The sequence below is a fragment of the Molossus molossus genome, unplaced genomic scaffold (assembly GCF_014108415.1).
Source record: "Molossus molossus isolate mMolMol1 unplaced genomic scaffold, mMolMol1.p scaffold_m16_p_4, whole genome shotgun sequence".
NCBI lineage: Eukaryota > Metazoa > Chordata > Mammalia > Chiroptera > Molossidae > Molossus > Molossus molossus.
Genome location: NW_023425377.1, coordinates 16052750 through 16069526, shown reverse-complemented (window position 1 = coordinate 16069526; position 16777 = coordinate 16052750). Strand labels below are relative to the sequence as shown.

At 44.0% G+C, this 16777-nt stretch overlaps 1 protein-coding gene across 3 annotated transcripts in view; it reads right to left on the bottom strand.

Annotated features, from left to right (window-relative positions):
* The window catches only part of EBF1 (EBF transcription factor 1), a 377140-nt gene that overhangs the window by 114651 nt on the left and 245712 nt on the right, over positions 1–16777 (bottom strand). For 2 of the 3 annotated variants that reach the window (XM_036282000.1, XM_036281999.1), the window contains exon 8: positions 9635–9776. In XM_036282000.1, the coding sequence (XP_036137893.1) occupies positions 9635–9776 (142 nt within the window). The remainder of the gene's footprint in view (positions 1–9634; positions 9777–16777) is intronic. The other variant, XM_036282001.1, reaches the window with a different exon arrangement.

The following is a 16777-nucleotide window of genomic DNA, read 5'->3' as shown; positions in this document are numbered from 1 at the left end:
CATCAAACCTGCTACCTGGGTATGTACCCTGACCAGGGATCAAACCCACGACCCTTCCGTGCACAGGACAACACTCTAACCACTGACCAACACTGCCAGGGCAGGAGACGTTTCGATTTTTAAAATCCTATGAGGATATTAAGTCTGTTCTAATGGTAACCTGAACAACGTCTATTTTCTTTTAAATAACAATATTTGACTTAAATAAAATACTTTTTTTCCCTGGGTCCTACTGTTTCCTGGTATCTTGAAAGAATTATTACTTCTCCCAACCCTTAACAACTCTAAGACGGCATTTTCCAAACTTCAATCCTGGCTTTGCTGCATCTCAGTCCCACTTAGATTATGACATTATTCAGTCACAACTCTGTTTAGATGGACTTACTTTCTGTCTTGCCCCAAGCAATAATAGCTGTGAGATCATGACTTTGAAGTAGTTTGTATTTTTTTTTTTTTTTGCTTATGCATTTAAATAGATAAATACATTTTTAAATTTTGTAAAAACATGTCCCCAGTTCACATACGATGTGGGAAATTGCGTCGAAAAGCTCACTGCTCACTTCAAGTGGATGCGGCAGGACAGCCGCTCAGCGGAGTTCAGACAGGACGTCAGCTGAGAGTCACCCTCGGCCCAAGTGGCCTAGGCAGGCCTCCTGGAACTCCCCGTGAACCTCCTGCAGAAACGCCCATGGGGAAGGGGAGGTGGCCTTAGAGCTGTTCTGTGGGACGACCATCACCTTGGGGGCGACTCATCAAGGCAGTGCGTGTGTGGCATCTCCAGAGACAGACTGTCACAGAATCATCAGGGTCCAAGCAGCAGGTCCTCAGGGCCGAAAGGGCACTGCCAAGCCCCCACCCCTTTAATAGATGAGGAAACCGAGGCCCAAAGAAATCAAAGTACATACTTGAGGTCAGGTAGTGAGGTGGTGGCCGTACTGTTTTTATTTATTCCTGCGGGTATAACTGAAAATGTCCAACCACAGATGCTTCCGACCCACTCCGAGCCACACTGCCCCGAAATAGCTCAACTTCAGAATATTTGTGACCCGTACAGAGACGTTCCCATTGGCACGTTCGCCTCATCTCAGGCAAGTGCGTAGAAAGAGGCCCTTGGCTTGGACAATCCAGTAGGCAAATACGCACAGCTGGAACTATGATGCCTTTGTCACCAAATGTAAAAGATTGGGCTTTTAATATATCTGCCATTTCATTTTTTAGCCAAAATATAAGCAGAAAGCACCACTCTCCCTCCCCCCCACCACCCCATTCTCCACATACTTTGTGCTTATTAAAATAAGTTAGGTGTGACTCATTTATTAGGTCACACGAAATACCAAATACTGAAAGTTTCCCACAGTTGATGGGTTTCTCAAGAAATTCGTATAAGAAAACAGCCTCCCCAAATCCCTACCAGTTTCCCGTGTTGGGTGTAGCATGAAGCTTAGTCACCATTCAGTACGTGAACAAGGATGTTGCTGGTATTGTAACACCTAACCCGCAACCTCACGTTTTCTCATGGTCTCCTTTGTCTCTACCTTGCATACGTGCCAGGAAGCCCATATGGTCGACATATGATTTCCACGGAGATGAGTTAGAAGATCCTTGCAAATAAATAAAACATTACCAGGCTCCTTCTTACCTTGCCAGCCCCAAAGACAACATACCAGTCATGAAATAAAATCAGCATTTTCTTGCCCTGGCCAGTTTGGCTCAGCAGCTGGAGTGTCAGCCCACGGACCAAAGAGTCGCGGGTTCAATTCTGGTCAAGGGCACGGACCTCAGTTGTGCTTCAACCTCTGGCCCTGGTGGGTCATGAGGGAGGCAGCCAGTTGATGTGTCTCTCTCACATTGATGCTTCTCTCGCTCGCTCTCTATCTCTTTCCTACTCTATCTGAGGAGAAATGAAAAAATTATCCCTGGGTAAGGATTTTTTTTTTTAAATCAGTATTTTCTTCATTTGACTAGTACAATGTGGTATAGCCATGGGAAAAATAGGTTATTGAAGGAAAATGAACTATAAGGTAAACACGAATATACACAGTAGGCCCGTTAAAAAATAAAAAGAGATGCTCTAGGCTAGCTTTTGAAAGGTCTGTTTAAGATGCCAGCATAACCGCCCTCCTTGTACTGAAAACAACAGGAGATGGAGAGAACTGAAGCATCATGCTCAGAGCAAGTGGCAGGGGGTACAGACTCCGAAGTCCGGCTCCCCGAGCTTGAACCTGACATTTACCACTTATTTGCTGTGCATCTCTGGGCAAGTTACAAACGTCTCTGTTGCCTCGGTTTCGTCATCTTACAGAAGGGTGCCACAGCAGATGTGTGCCCGCCTAATAAAGGTGCAATGAGAATCTAGTGTCGTCCTGGCCGGTTTGGCTCAGCGGTTGGAGCATCAGCCTGCGGTACAGAGAGACCCAGGTTCGGTTCCCGCTAAGGGCATGTACCTCGGTTGCAGTTTGTCCCCGGCCCTGGTTGGTTGTGCGGGTGGCAGCCACTCGATGTGTCCCTTCACGTCGATGTTTCTCTCTCTCTCTCTTCCTCTCTCTCCCTCCCACTCTATCTGAACAAAAAATGGAAAAATGTCCTCGGGTGAGGATAAAAAACAAAAAAGAGAATCTAGTGTCATCATTCGTAGTACTGCTATTACCCAGGGCTGTGTGGTTAGTACACCTGTGGTCCAGGCCCAGGTCCAATTCTGATCCGTTTTGTGGCTTTGGATACATTACTGACCCTCTCTAGAGTCCAGTTTACTCATTTGTAAAATGGGGATAATTATTACAGCTCATTAGATTTAGAAGGATTTGATAAGACGACATAAGAAAATGATCACCACAGTGCTAGCAGGTAATAAATGCTCCATAAATGTTGGTTGACATTAGTCTAAAATAACAATAATAGCAATAATAACAACAACCCAGATTACTACGTGCCCTGAACATTAAGCCATGTGGCAAAGTCTCTACAAGTTCAAAAAGAAGTCAATAGGTAACCTCTTTCTAAGCTAATTATGGAAAAAAATTTAAAAAGTGAATCAAGAAGTCAAAACCACCTAGAAAAAGAGCTCTCAAATGTCTGACTTTCTTCCTAGTTCGGACACATGCACTATTGATAGAATGAGAAGTGATCAGGGGGACGGCTTCAAGGCACAGCCAAGTCCCTGGTGAGCATCCAGCGGCTGGCAGAGAAGGGCCAAGTTATAAGCAACTCAGAGCAATCTTGCCCTGGGCTTTCATGACACAGGAGCAGTTCATGTAATTGAAACTGAGTTCGTCAAGGCCCCGCTTAGTCGGTCCCCCACACCATTTCACAACTGCTACCGAGCAGGGCCTGAGCACATCCCGTGGGCCTGCGTGACCTGGCCCTGGGCAGCCACCCCTGCCTCATCTCCTGCCATCCTCCCGGGGGCTGGGAGTCGCAGGAGCCATCCCAGCCCCTTTTGGTACCTTGAGCTCACGCAAGCGAAATAGCCTTTGTATATGCTGCTCTCTCTGCCTGGAAGTTTGCTTCTGCCCTTGCCTGGTGTAAAATGTATTCATCTCTTGAGTGTTGGCATTAATGTGATTTCTTCTTAGAAAGTCTTCCCTGATACCTCACTCCTCCTCACTCCTTTCGTGGCCCCTCTTTTATGCACAGCTCGAGTGAGTTCATCGTCAGAGTTGCTTGATATCTTCTCCTGTGTTTACATCAACTCTGTGAGGACAGGACTGTACCTGCCTTGCACTGCGGTGCCCAGCTTAGTGTCTAGCGTGTAACGACTGCTTAGTATGAATGAACAGAGGAAGGAAGGGTTTGGAGCCCACCATACTGACACCTTATTTCTTGGCTGAAGATCCAAAGAAAGAGCTAAACTGGGAACAGCCAGGGGATTTCTCTGTCCTCCTGAGGTCCTGTTTGTCCCAAGGCATCTCCCGCAGTAGGTGCCAGACTAGGAAAGGTGTGTCTGTACTTCAGTTCAGAGCACCCCAAAAACAGGCATGCTAAAAGGAGGTCTAAAGATGACCCAGCCCAGGGCTCATCGAAAACTTACAAAACCGAGGCCACTGAAGTAAAGTGACCTCCCCAGAGTCACACGGCTAGTTAGTAGCCGTCAGGACCAGAATCCCGCTCTCTGGTCAGGCAGCTTGATGCTGCCTCTCATAAATCCAACTGAGATTTACTGGCTACTTCTTAGGGCCTCGTTATACAGCAGGGGGAAGACGAGGCTCTCCTTTCTGCCGGAAGCTCTATGCTGTCTCCCAAGGAGTAATCTCCCCAAGCCCGATCCATCTTTCTCCACATGTCCATAAAACAACAAATTTAAGGGCAGCTGGGCACCCGGAGGCAAAGGGGCTGGACACCCAACGGAAGCAAACACTGCTTCTGTCCAGAGCAAAGGGATTAAAGAAGGTCAAATGGTAAAGAGCAGGAATAACAGCACTTTGCCAGGGACAGCTGGCAGGGCACTCCAGAGGAAAGGTCAGAGCTGGCTGGTGGCGGGGAGCTCAGATTCCGTTTCTCTAATGCCACAATCACGGCAAGGGGAAGGCCCGTGGTTCTAGCACCCCCCTTCCTTCCACACAGTGTTTTCCGTTTGACCGAACCCCACTCTTGTTTTGGGATGATTTATTTTGAGATCCTGGCACGTTTATAGTTCACATCTCGATCTGTATAACTACTTTGAAGGGAAATTAAATGTGTTCGTATCTGATGCCCACAAAAACTAAATGTCCATCATTTTCCATTTTCATTTATTTATTTATTTCTATTTATCTTCAGGTAGAGAGAGAGGGAGAGAAAAAGAGAGAGAGAGAAACATCAACGTGAGAGAGACACATCGACTGGTTGCCTCCCGCACGACCCCGACCAGAGCCAGGGACGAACTGCAACCGAGGTACATGCCGTTGGCTGGAATCGAACCCGCAACTCACTGATCCGCGGGCCGACGTTCTAGTGCTGAGCCAAACCGGCCAGGGCCATTTGCCATTTTTAAAAAGCAAGGGTGTTTTAAAGCATCTACAGTTGAGCCAAGAAACCAGGGAAGACCACAGGTCAGAACTCATGAACATTAAAATGTTCATCTTCTAAAAACTCTTCATTAATCATAGTTCTACTGACTTTTCAAATAAATAGGACGATGGTACACATTCATAGTAATAACAAATACCCTTAAATCTGAAGAACACCAGGTTGGGGCCTGAACCCCAGTCTGGGAAGGGGCACCTTCCGGTGGCAGGCTGAGCTTGCGACCCGCTAGATCTCCCCAGTCATCAGGGAAGGTCCTCCAACAGTCACGGGGGGGGGGGGGGGGGGGGATGGAAGGAAGAAAAAAGGAGGAAGGGAAAAAAAACATATGCACATCAAAAATTTTTTAAAAGTCCCCTAAAAAAAAGGAGCATTTAAACTGCTTGTCAGACGGCTTCCTGACAAAGCCACTGGAGTGTATTCACAGGCATTTGCATAAACGCTGCCATGAGTTCACCACAGCTGCTAGCGCTAATGGTACATAAAGTAATTCAGTCACTTCTGCCGGCATTCTGTGTCAGAATGATGAGCGCCAGCTCTTCGCCTTGGTGCATATTAGATCATTAGATAATAAAGTGTTAGCGCATGCAAGCTGACAGGGTCCCTGCACTATAGCTTTGTGAGGGCACCACACTTTGCCACCGGGGGAAAAAATAAAGAAACTGATGCCACAATTGGCCTTGAACCCAAGTAAATACAACCTGGAACTCAGGAGAACAAGGACAATACTAACACTCCCCAAGCCCTTTGGAGATCCCCAGCACACAGTCCCAGAATGTGCCCAGGTGACCAGAAGACAAGGGTGGGCACACAAGCCAGAGCTGAGCATCATCAAGGGTGGCGACAATTCCGTGTCTTTGGCCCTATGCCTATGCTTTTTCAAAAATCAGAATCCTGAAAGCAGTTACTCTTGGAGGCTGCTTCTATCTCTAGCCGTACATCTTCCATAAAGCTATTGCTTAAAGAGGAAACCCCACTAGCTTAAACTCTCCCATAAATACTCAGCCAAAGAAAATCTCAGTATTTATGAATGAAGAAGAAGGAGGATGAGAGCAATTACCATGAGCTTCAGCGTGCAGGGATTCACCCTCTTTGGATCACACTGGATTCTAGGAAATAAATTTGCCTTTGTCAACTCTCCTACTTGAAATACAGGGATCGTTATTTGAGCACAAAGGTGGTGAGTCTGTGGGTCCCACAGGAGACTGTGTGAATGTAAAGCATGGTCTCTATTTCTCTCATACACAGAAAGATTGAGCCACGAAAGGGAACTTTCCTCCAACTGTCTGACACGCAGGATATAAATAGAGAGGTGCAGAGTAGCTCAAAATAATTCAGGCTACCTGTAAATGAGATGGTAAAAAACCCAGAATGAGGGAAAACAAAGACTCCTAAGGTCACCTAAGAGTCAAAAATTCATAGTAGTCTCACTGTGCAGTAGCTGGTGGGGGTGTGAGAGTGGAGGGACCTGGAGTGTGTGTGGTGGGGGGGGATCCTTTAAGCCCTAAAAAGGGCAATTTCAAATAGGATTTTTCACTTGTAAGATAAAGTATCACCATGTCCCAAATCAAGGTGAATTAGCATCACAGGTCCACTCCCACACATCACCAATGACAGCGTCCAGAGTCATCCTTTTCAGAGTAGGTATTTCTGTGCCTGTCAACTTGAAGTGTCTACACGCATGGGTGGTTGGGAGCGGTTGGTTGATTCATTCTACAGAGAAGCCGATTTCCACGTTACTGTTATTACTAAGAACCTTAAGGAAGCGCCCACCCTTTCCATCTTCTGGAGAGAAGAGAGCGAAGGCTGTGAAGAGAGAGAGGCCCTCTAGCTGAAGGAGGTAGGACTTACCCACATTTCTAATGATTAACCATTACCAAACAGTGAATGGTCATCATTTTCTTGAATAATATGCTAATAAAAACATGGTCATTTGTGGACTGGTAAACCAGAGCAGAGGATAAAATGTTGTATTTAAAATTTCGAATAGCCCTGGCTGGGCAGCTCAGTTGGTTGGAGCGTCATCCCCCATACACCAAAAGGTTGTGGGTTTGATCCCTGGTTGGGGCACATCCAGGAGGCAACCGATTGATGTTTCTCTTACATCAATGTCTCTCTCTCTCTCTCTTTCTCTCTCAAAATCAATAAAAACATATCCTCAGAAAACTTAGAATAATGTGATGTCGCAACTGAAATATTAATATGTACACCTAGAAGGGAGAATATTTGAGCTGGGCGGGAAGGAAGCAGAGAGATTGCGAATTGTTAAGCCCATGTCTATACTCCTCCTAAGTGACTTTTCTCCCCTTTTTCTCTCTTCAGGGTTTAACATTTTTGTAACTAGTTACCAACAATGAAAAATTAGGAGTGTTTTCATTCTTGCCAGAAAGGAACATCTGGCCCCACTGGGCTTTCACTCCCCTTGGTGACAACAGCCTGGGGCTGGGGCAGCAGAGCATGAACTTGCCTTGTTCTGCAGTCTCCACCCAGCCTACTTCCCCTATGTATGTGACCAACCCCCAGCCAAGGTACAGATTTTTATACCACCTCCCCTCCCCCGCCCTGACAATCATCACATTTGTTTTGTCAAGAAGGGAACTAAGGATCCCAAAAGGTAAGGTGACTTGTCCAAGGTCACACCGAGGGTAGAGGTGAAACTACAAATTGAATTTAGGTTTCCTGACTCCAACTGTAAAACCCTTTGCAGTGCATCATGATGCAAAATGATGTTTCTGACTTCCATGCCCAGAGGGGTCCCTTCCGTCTGGTCGTGTCTTGTTGCTGTGTGTTCGGTTTCTTCGGTGGAGGGATGACTGCCTGGCATCGTGTGCTCTCTCCCCTGCTTCCCAGGGGCAGGAATGGGAGCCGAGTGAGGTCTGCACTGGGAGCACATTTTGAAACTGTGAATCCATGACCGGCACTTTTCAAAGTGACAGTCAAGTGCATTCGACAAGACAATAACGAATAACTAACCAATCACAGTCAAAAACAAGACTTCGGCTTCTAAGCCAGTGCTCTCCAAATTGTGCCTACTGAGTATTACCTATCTTTGTTTGTTTTACCTGAATATCTTCAGTCACACAATGCCTTAAGTGACTCCAAAGGTATTAAGAAGGCAATAATACTATAAAGTGAGGATCAGAATAATTTTAAGTACAGAAATGGAACTGTGAATGTAATCATGAGCAAGTGTTTCAAATGGCCTCCTGCAGAAAGTAATATCCATCCATCTCAGCACTAATGAAACCATAAAGAAACAGCTTTTGAAAGATGATGGTTTACCTTAAAAAGACTGTAAAACTGGATGTGGTGAAGAATCCCTTCTAAGAGTGTTACATCTGGCTAATTAATAAAAAGCACAGTTTGTGTATTCCTTAAGTACAGAAAAAAAAGTCAAGCAAAAAGAATGATGATAGTGGTATGTTTGTTAAATTGGGATGCTGGCAGGGAAGGGAGTTTTCTACCTTGTGGACTATCTCATGGACTGCTCAAGGCCCATGGAAAAATCAGGCCTTCAGGTGTTAATTTGTATGGTAATGTTTTTACAAAGAATCCTGCTGACCTAGAAAACTGGAAAGTAAAGTAGGGAAATGAGTTGAGAGTTTAATTTGAGGAGATTGGTGAAAATCTAGCATGGTGATTGGTATCCAATAAACTCAGTCACAGTTTCTTGGGTGGATGGATGAAAGATGAGTGTATGCATGGATGGATGGATGGAGGAAGGATGACAGACGAATGAAAAGATAGGTGGATGAGTAGATGGATGGACAGACGGACAGACAGGTGGATGGATGATAAGACGAATGAATGTATGAAAACATGAGCGGATGATGGACAGATGGATGGATGGATGATGCACTATCCAAATGTGATAATGGACAAATTGACAGATGGAAGGTTGGACTAATATGTTACATATACATGTAGTGCTGAAACATGCAGACATATATTCAATCGGACCATGGTTCCTCTGAGTGGCATTCGCATTTCTTTCTTCAAATTTTTATCTGGTTTCCTTCAGTCCTCTCAAAAGCACAACTGAGTGGCCATAAAATCAAGACAAATGTGATTTCTCCCCACCAAAGTCTACCTACAGAAAGCAGGCTCTACCGTGTGGTGATGAGGGGAGGGGCCTGCACAGTGTCCGGGAGAAACATTTCATTTGGGCTGCATATTCAGAAAGTACCTCCCACCCCAGACTTTGGACTTTGTCTCCAAATGAAGTTCAATATGTGGTCACAGAGATACACCAACAGGATTGTACAGAGGATGGAGTTCCTCACACAATTTAGTCAATTGTAAGCTCAAAATGTGTCATGATTTTCGTTACCCTGCTTTGGCCTGTGTTTGTCAGCCCCATGGAAGCTTAAAATAAAGCAGTGGTCCAGGTCTCCCTCTGTCTCTCAACAAAAAGGAAAGATACATCAGCCATTCCCAGGGTAGAAAACTGTGCAACAGGAAAAGGACGCGATACAACGAGATCTTCCTGTCTTTAACTGCTCAGCATCAATATTCTTCAACAGGACAGAGGCCATTTGAAAAGGGGTAGAAAATGCGGTGGAGTTGGGAGAAAGAAACCAAATAAATTCACAGTTAAAGTAGCAATGCCAACCAATGAAAATGATTCGCCTACCATGTTCCAGATAAGAGGGCGTACCTTCCGAGGGGTCAAGCCTCCGAGCCCTCCGCCCATGCTTGGAGTTATTATGGACAAACATGTTATCAGAGACTGCCAGGACATGGCCATCCACATTGACTGTCGTAGACACCACGACCTGGAGACAGAGGAGAGAAATGAATGAACATTTTAATATAAAAGCATGGAGGGTAATAAACTCAAGTTAAATAAATAACAGCTGGGAGCTGAAGAAAATTGCATAGCTATTTCACATAATAACTGGTGCTTATGCTGTACAAGTCTAACAAGAGGAGCTATTGATGAGTGGGTCTTTGGCATGGAACGCTTTTGATGCAGTTTTAAGTAAAATTGCACAGTTTATAGTTATACAGCAGAAGGTACACTGTTAACCATAATTTTAACAAGAGGATCTTTATTAGCATATTTTTTTTTTTACACAAGGGTGGTTGTGTTTCACCTAAATTACCCTTCAGCTTAGACACTGAAGCAGATATCACAGTTGATCATGCAAATAAAAAATCTTTTGAATCTTTAAAATATCCCCCTCTGCCCCCACCCCCTTCCCCTGTGTCAGGGTTAAGAGGATAGAGAAATGAAAAAGAGAGGCCTCGGGGAGAACTGGGATGCGCGTTCTCTCCTGGCTGTCTTTCTGGGGGTTCTTGTACCTTTTTCCTTCCCATATCCATTCAGTTACTCAGACCAAAGCCCCCCTTGCCACCTTCGCCACCACTTCCCCTCCCCCCAAAAAATCTCTGCTCAGTAAGAGTCTTAGATTTGTGTTTCAAAGCCCCCAGAATGGTGGCACTGGTCCAGGGTCCGATTCACATACCCCGGCCACCTCATAAACTGACTCTGAACTCAGTTTGCCAGAAGAGACATAGGAAAAGGTGTTTTCTCAGAGAATTTTGCCTAAAACAATGAGGAGAAATGACCTACACTTCTCCTTATATTAAATGGGGAAGAGGATTAAAACTGAAACCCACAGAGATATGTTTATTCATGCGACCTCTTACAACCAAATATAATAATTGTCTATAATTGCAGCTTCAGCTCCCACCTCGTGCTTTGACATGGCAAACAGCAATCAGCCAGTTCCCGTTTAATCCACCTATTATGTTGACTAATTAACTTTGCTCGACAGTTTATTTCTTCCTCCATTATCAGCCCCTGTCAGCCGCAAGCACCCTGCAGCATAGGGGGGACCTCAGGCTCTTTGATTGATCACCGATAGATTGACATGCAGATTAATTTAATTAGAATCACCTCACTTGAGAAATGAAAGACAATGGCAAGAGGGCTAATAGATCTGCTCTCATAATGAGGCGAACCTCCAGAGCCAAGGCTGAGGATTTCTGATTTATTTTGCTCAATTCCCCAGTTGCTTGGAAAGACTCGAGCTTGAATTGTTCTTGGTTTGGAGAGGCATTAGCCTCTGAAGAGGTGAACCGCTTTACCAGGATTGGCACACACTGAGGCCTCGGTTTCTGGGGAAGCCTTTTCTCCAAGTTGGCCAAAGGGGGCACTGAGTTCTGAAGTCTTGGGCAATGCCAGTTTCGACACCTGAGTTGGGCAGAGGGGAAAGTGCTGGGCCTTGGCCTGTAGCTGCAAACTGGGGGCCCTGCCTGGCAAGGTGGCCCCCTCTGTGGACCCTTACCCCCACCAATGGCTGCCAAACTGAAACGTTCCACTGTTCCCCACTTGGACCTAAAAGTACCCTGACAGAACACGGCCGGGTTCCTTTCCCCCTGCCCCAAATATGGCAACAAACGGCAGCTCCCCATAGAATCATGGGGTTGGGTTGATCTGATGGATGCTTTTCCTTCTAGGCCCTCACCTCTGCCCACCTGAGGCCCTACTCCTTATCCCAAGTCCTGGTCTCTCTCAGGTCCTGATGCACAAGTGACATCCTGCTTCCCAGGAATGACTGCAGGGAGGGCTTCCATGGGCTCCCCTAACTCTACCCACGGGGCCCTCACCTTGACTCCCAGCAGGAGCTGGGCCATTCCCTGACTTTCTTTTAAACTCTAGTTTATTAAATTGCAAAGTAAACAATTGAGAGCATTCTCTGTAGTCCCCATGAAACCCAAAATTCCAGCGAGGGCAAGTCATTCATGGGAGGAGGTAAGGCTGAACGAGCAGTTTGCAGAGTGGTTTTTCTCTTCATTCATGATTGACCAACCAGATCTGACACAGACTACAGCTTATGGGCATGTCTCATCAATTGTAGCCTACTTTAAAAGAAGGAGGAGGAGGAGGAGGAATAGGAGAAGAAAATGGTCCATTCTTTTCTTTTCAAATAATAGTATGTGTGGAGGCAGTGTCTATATTATTTGAGGCAACGGAAATGCGCTTTTCTTTTTAGTTAGGGAGATGCCTCCGCGGGACATCTGCAATTATATAACTGAGCTGGGTCTTTCAAAGAAATTTTGATTTACTACGAGACCACAATTGAGTGGTCACTGGAGTCGTTAGCTGAAGAAACTATAAAAGGAATCCAAAACGGTAACTGTTTCCAGTGCCAGGAAATACAGAAAGTGGTTATTCTAGATGTCTGTCTTAAGAGAGAAAAAAAAAAAAAAGCCATGTTGATTCACCATGCACCTGTAAGAAAATGCACCACAGGCTTAAAGCTTAAAATATTCAGTATCGTTTAAAGACATTTTCGTCTAATCCTTACCTTGGACAAAAATGACAAAAACTGTTAAGGAAAAAAAAAAATACTACATCTCTATGTCTTTTTCTTGGAAAGAGAAGGATCACTAACACCACAGGTGTGATAAACTCATTTCATGGAAACATTAATTAAAATTGGAGAAAGATAACACAGAGATTCCTCATGCTTTTCATTTCTGGGAAATAAACACCCAATATGTTCCTCGGAAACTCATGACACAACACATTTTAACTTTCCTCTCCCCAAAATAATTTCCCTCATTCCACTTTGGAGATGATCAAGATATATTTTAAGTAAAATATATGCTTAAATTAATCCGCAGAGCAAGTTGTAAATTTTTAAAAATCTAACTGTGAAATGCAAAAAGGCACTGAAGTGTCCTTTAAACACAGGCCCATGGTAGGAGGGAAAAGGGCCTTTACAGTTTAACACAAGATTAATGAGGTGCTGACACATTCATGCAGGCAAGGGGACAGACGGGCCTGCCAAATCTTCAACCTTCCCAAATTTTGTCAACAAAGCACAGCTTGAATTTGGGACAGATAAACATGGAAAATGATTTTACGTTTGGACTCGACCACCCTTTCCCTCTCTACCCACTTCAGCATCCTCCTGCCCAGGGAAAGTCATGAAGGGAGTATGAGGAACAGGTATATTGAGAATTTTAGGATATCTGTCAGAATGACATCTTTAGTCTCTAGAATGGCCCTGTCCAATACAGTAGCCACACATATGGCTACTTAAATTTAAACCATTTCAGTACAATTTAAAATTCCATTGCTCCTGAGCCTCCACGGTTGCATTTCAGGTGGTCAGTAGTCACATGCTGCTAGAGGGCAGATACAGAACAAGTCCATCATTGCAGAATGTTCTGTTGGGCAATGTTGCTGTAGAATGTTTTTGAAATAAATTGTTCCAATTTATTCACCAGGATGCCTGAATTATCTCTTGAAATAAGTATTAGTCTCAGCGGACATGTTCAGGGTTGTATATAGTATTTTTTTGGAATCAAATTTCTACTGGGGGAGGGGCCTAACTTTTTAATATAGCAATCCAGAGACATGCAGCTGAACACCCAGCCTGTTCCCTGGTCATTTCTGTCAGGGTTCAGCCTTCAGGTGAAGGTATTCAGTGTGAGGAAATACAAAGGGCAGAAGAGCAGTCTGCAGCTACCCATGGACTTTGGAAATTTTACACCGATGTTTTCAATTTCGTGGCACATCTCAGTAGTTCAGAATCTTCTCTGCTATCTTCTGGACCTAGAGACCCCTAAAGCTTATTATTCTTACTACTGACCCTCCTCTAGTTAGAACTGAAAAAAAATTCAACACAAAATGTTTTGTTCTTGATGCCCAAGCCTTCCTGGTTCATGTGACTTTGACCAGGTTAACTTAACCTCTCGGAGCCCCATTGTCCCCGAATCTCACATGGAAATAAGCATAGCAGCTAACTCACAAGGTAACTGTGAGGCTGACATTATGTAAAGTGCCTAGTGTGGTCCCTGGTTCATACTGAGCACTCAAAGACTGTTACCAACAGTACTTGGAGAGCTATTGCTTGAGAAGACGTTGGTGATGCTCAAAAGAAAGAAAAGTTCTTGAGGACATGCTGGGCTGATAATCCAAGACCTCTCGTTTGCCATAACGAGGACCCAGAACAAACGGTTATTTTAAATAAAAATATCCAGAAATTATTTCTTCTGTGTTCACAGCTTTATCAGTCTAACAATGAAAGAATTCGAAAGACCTCTGTGCTCACAACACATAATTAGATAATTTAGGCCTCTTGGGAATTGCAAATCTCACTGATTTTTTTTGCAATTTTGCTTTCTAGAACTCATCCGTATCAGCCTGTTACATGCTGGGCTTGAAACTAAATGAAATGGTACTGCTTTGAGAACAGGCTGTAAATTACACAGCGGATCAATTCCGGCTAGCATTCATGTATTTCACAGGGATGAGGGTTCTCTGGAAGTTCCACTGTTGGCTCGTATTTCTTCTCTGTCTTTCCTCAGGCTGCCCCTCTTCCCTTCGTACCACGCAGGAGACCGTGGATGTCCCAACTACATTACGTAAGATTCATGAGGCCTGATATCTGTCTCATGAGCAGATTTTTAAAGAGACACAAGCACCTGAATTCAGTCATGGATGGAAGGTCACATTAACAGAAGTAACAGCTCATGTGGGAGGAAGGGTTATGACCAAAGCCACCCAAAGAGTTGAGATCTGTATCTTTAAACATTTCTACAACAAATATGAAATCGGGGAAAAGATCAGACCATAAAATACCTTTAATATGTGAATTTAGAATATCTTGGTAGTAAGCACCTCCCTCCACAGCAATCACCACCACTTGAGAAAGTTCATTTTAAAGAATTATTTTTAAAAATTATAAATTTGGCTTTCAATGATGATATATGGGAACTCGGTGCAAGGGAATTAATGCTAAAGTTGGTCTTTACGTGGTTTCCTTATCTCTGGGTTTAGCTTATTCTATGTTTGCATTCATTTAGGGACCCTAATATAAGGCATTAAATGCATTGGCTTTAAGTACATGAAATAAAAAGGCATTAAGCAACATTTCATGGACTAATACTCAGCAATAAAAAGAAACAAACTATTCATACACCTGGATGACTCTCCAGAGAATAACACCAAGTGAAAGAAGCCAATACCAAAGGTTACATATTGCATGTTACGGGCTGAATTGTGTTCCCCCAGCAAAAACTTTCGTATATTGAAGTCCTAACACCCAGTGCCTCAGAATGTGAATATATTTGGAAGCAGCGTCTTTAGAGAGATTACGTTAAAATGAGTCCTTCAGGTGAGCCCTACAATCTGAGTGGCATCCTTCTAAGAAGAAGAAATGTGGACACACAGAGAGACCTCAGGGGTGTGAGTGCAGACAGGAAAGACCACGTGAGGACACAGTGAGAAGGCGGCTGTCTGCAAGCCAAGGGCAAACCAACCTGCTCACACCTTGAACTCGGACTTCTAGCCTCCCAAACTGTAAGAAAATAAATGTCAATGTTTAAGCCACCCAGTCTGTGGTATTTTTTATGGCAGCTATAGCGAACTAATACACTACATGATTCCATTTCCCTAGCGTTCCCGAAATAACATTTTAGAAATGGAGAACAGATTTGTTTTTGCCAAGAGTTAGGAACAGAGGGAAGGGGCATGTGGCCGCCATTAAAGGATAATAGAGGGATCCTTGTGGTGATGGGGATGCACCTTGATGGTGGCCATAGATACACAGACCTACACATCATGAAATTTCACAGAACTCAAAGCACATACACACAAATGACTACAAGCAAAACTAGAGAAATCTGAGTACGATGGGTGAATGTATCAATGTTCATATCCTGTATGACTATTATATAGTACAATGTAATATTGTACTATCTTTTTGCAAAATATTACTATTGAGGATGAGGTAAAGGGTACACAGGGTCACTCTATATTATTTCACACAGCTGCGTGTGAACCTACAATTATATCAATAAAACTTTAATTAATAAATGGCATCAGCAATCAAGATGTCTTTCAACAGAAGAAAGGAGGTACAAAACTGGTCATCTACTAAGGGAATAGTATACAGCAATGAAAAGAACTGAGCTGTCAAGCCATGCAAAGACATTGAGAAACCTTAAACATATGTTGCTAAATGAGTGAAGCCAATCTGGAAAGACTATGATTCCAACTGTATGACATTCTGGAAAAGGCAAAACTGTGGTGAGAGTATAAAGGTCAGTCGCTGTCAGGCGTTTGGGAAGTGGGAAAGAAGGATGAACAGGCACCCCACAGGGGATCTTAGGACAGTAAAACATTCTGGATGATACTTTAATGAAGGATATATAACATCCTGCATTTGTCCAAATCCATAGATTATATAACATAAAGAGTGAATCCTAGTATAAACTATAGACTTTTGTTAACAATAACATATCAATATTAGTACATCAACTGTAACAAATGTATTACACTAATCAAAGATGTTAATAGGAAAAAAACAGGGGAGGGGGAACTGAGGGAGTCTGTGGGAACTTGCTGTACTTCCCCCTCAGTTCTTACAACCCTAAAACTGCTCTGCAAAATAAAGTCTATTCCATCGAACTTCTACCCTCTACCCCACACAGCCCACATTCTCCACCCTGGCTGTCTGCTGAACCACTCATTAGAAAGTCCTCGAATGTTAGTCACAAGAGATGAGCCAATCGAGTGGCTTCCAGCTAAGAGTTTTCAAAGACAGTTATGGGGACAACACTGCAGAGAGGGAATCCTGAATTCGCCCACAGCAAGGCTGCCTACGAGAGCACTCAGTAATTTTCCTTTGTTGACATGGGATTAGATCATCTCCATATGGAAAGCCTGGTTATCTCATGCACAGGAGACGCTCTGAACTGGGAGTTTCACGTGGCTTCAATTACTTTAAAATAGAGAGGGCGAAACTTACTCCAT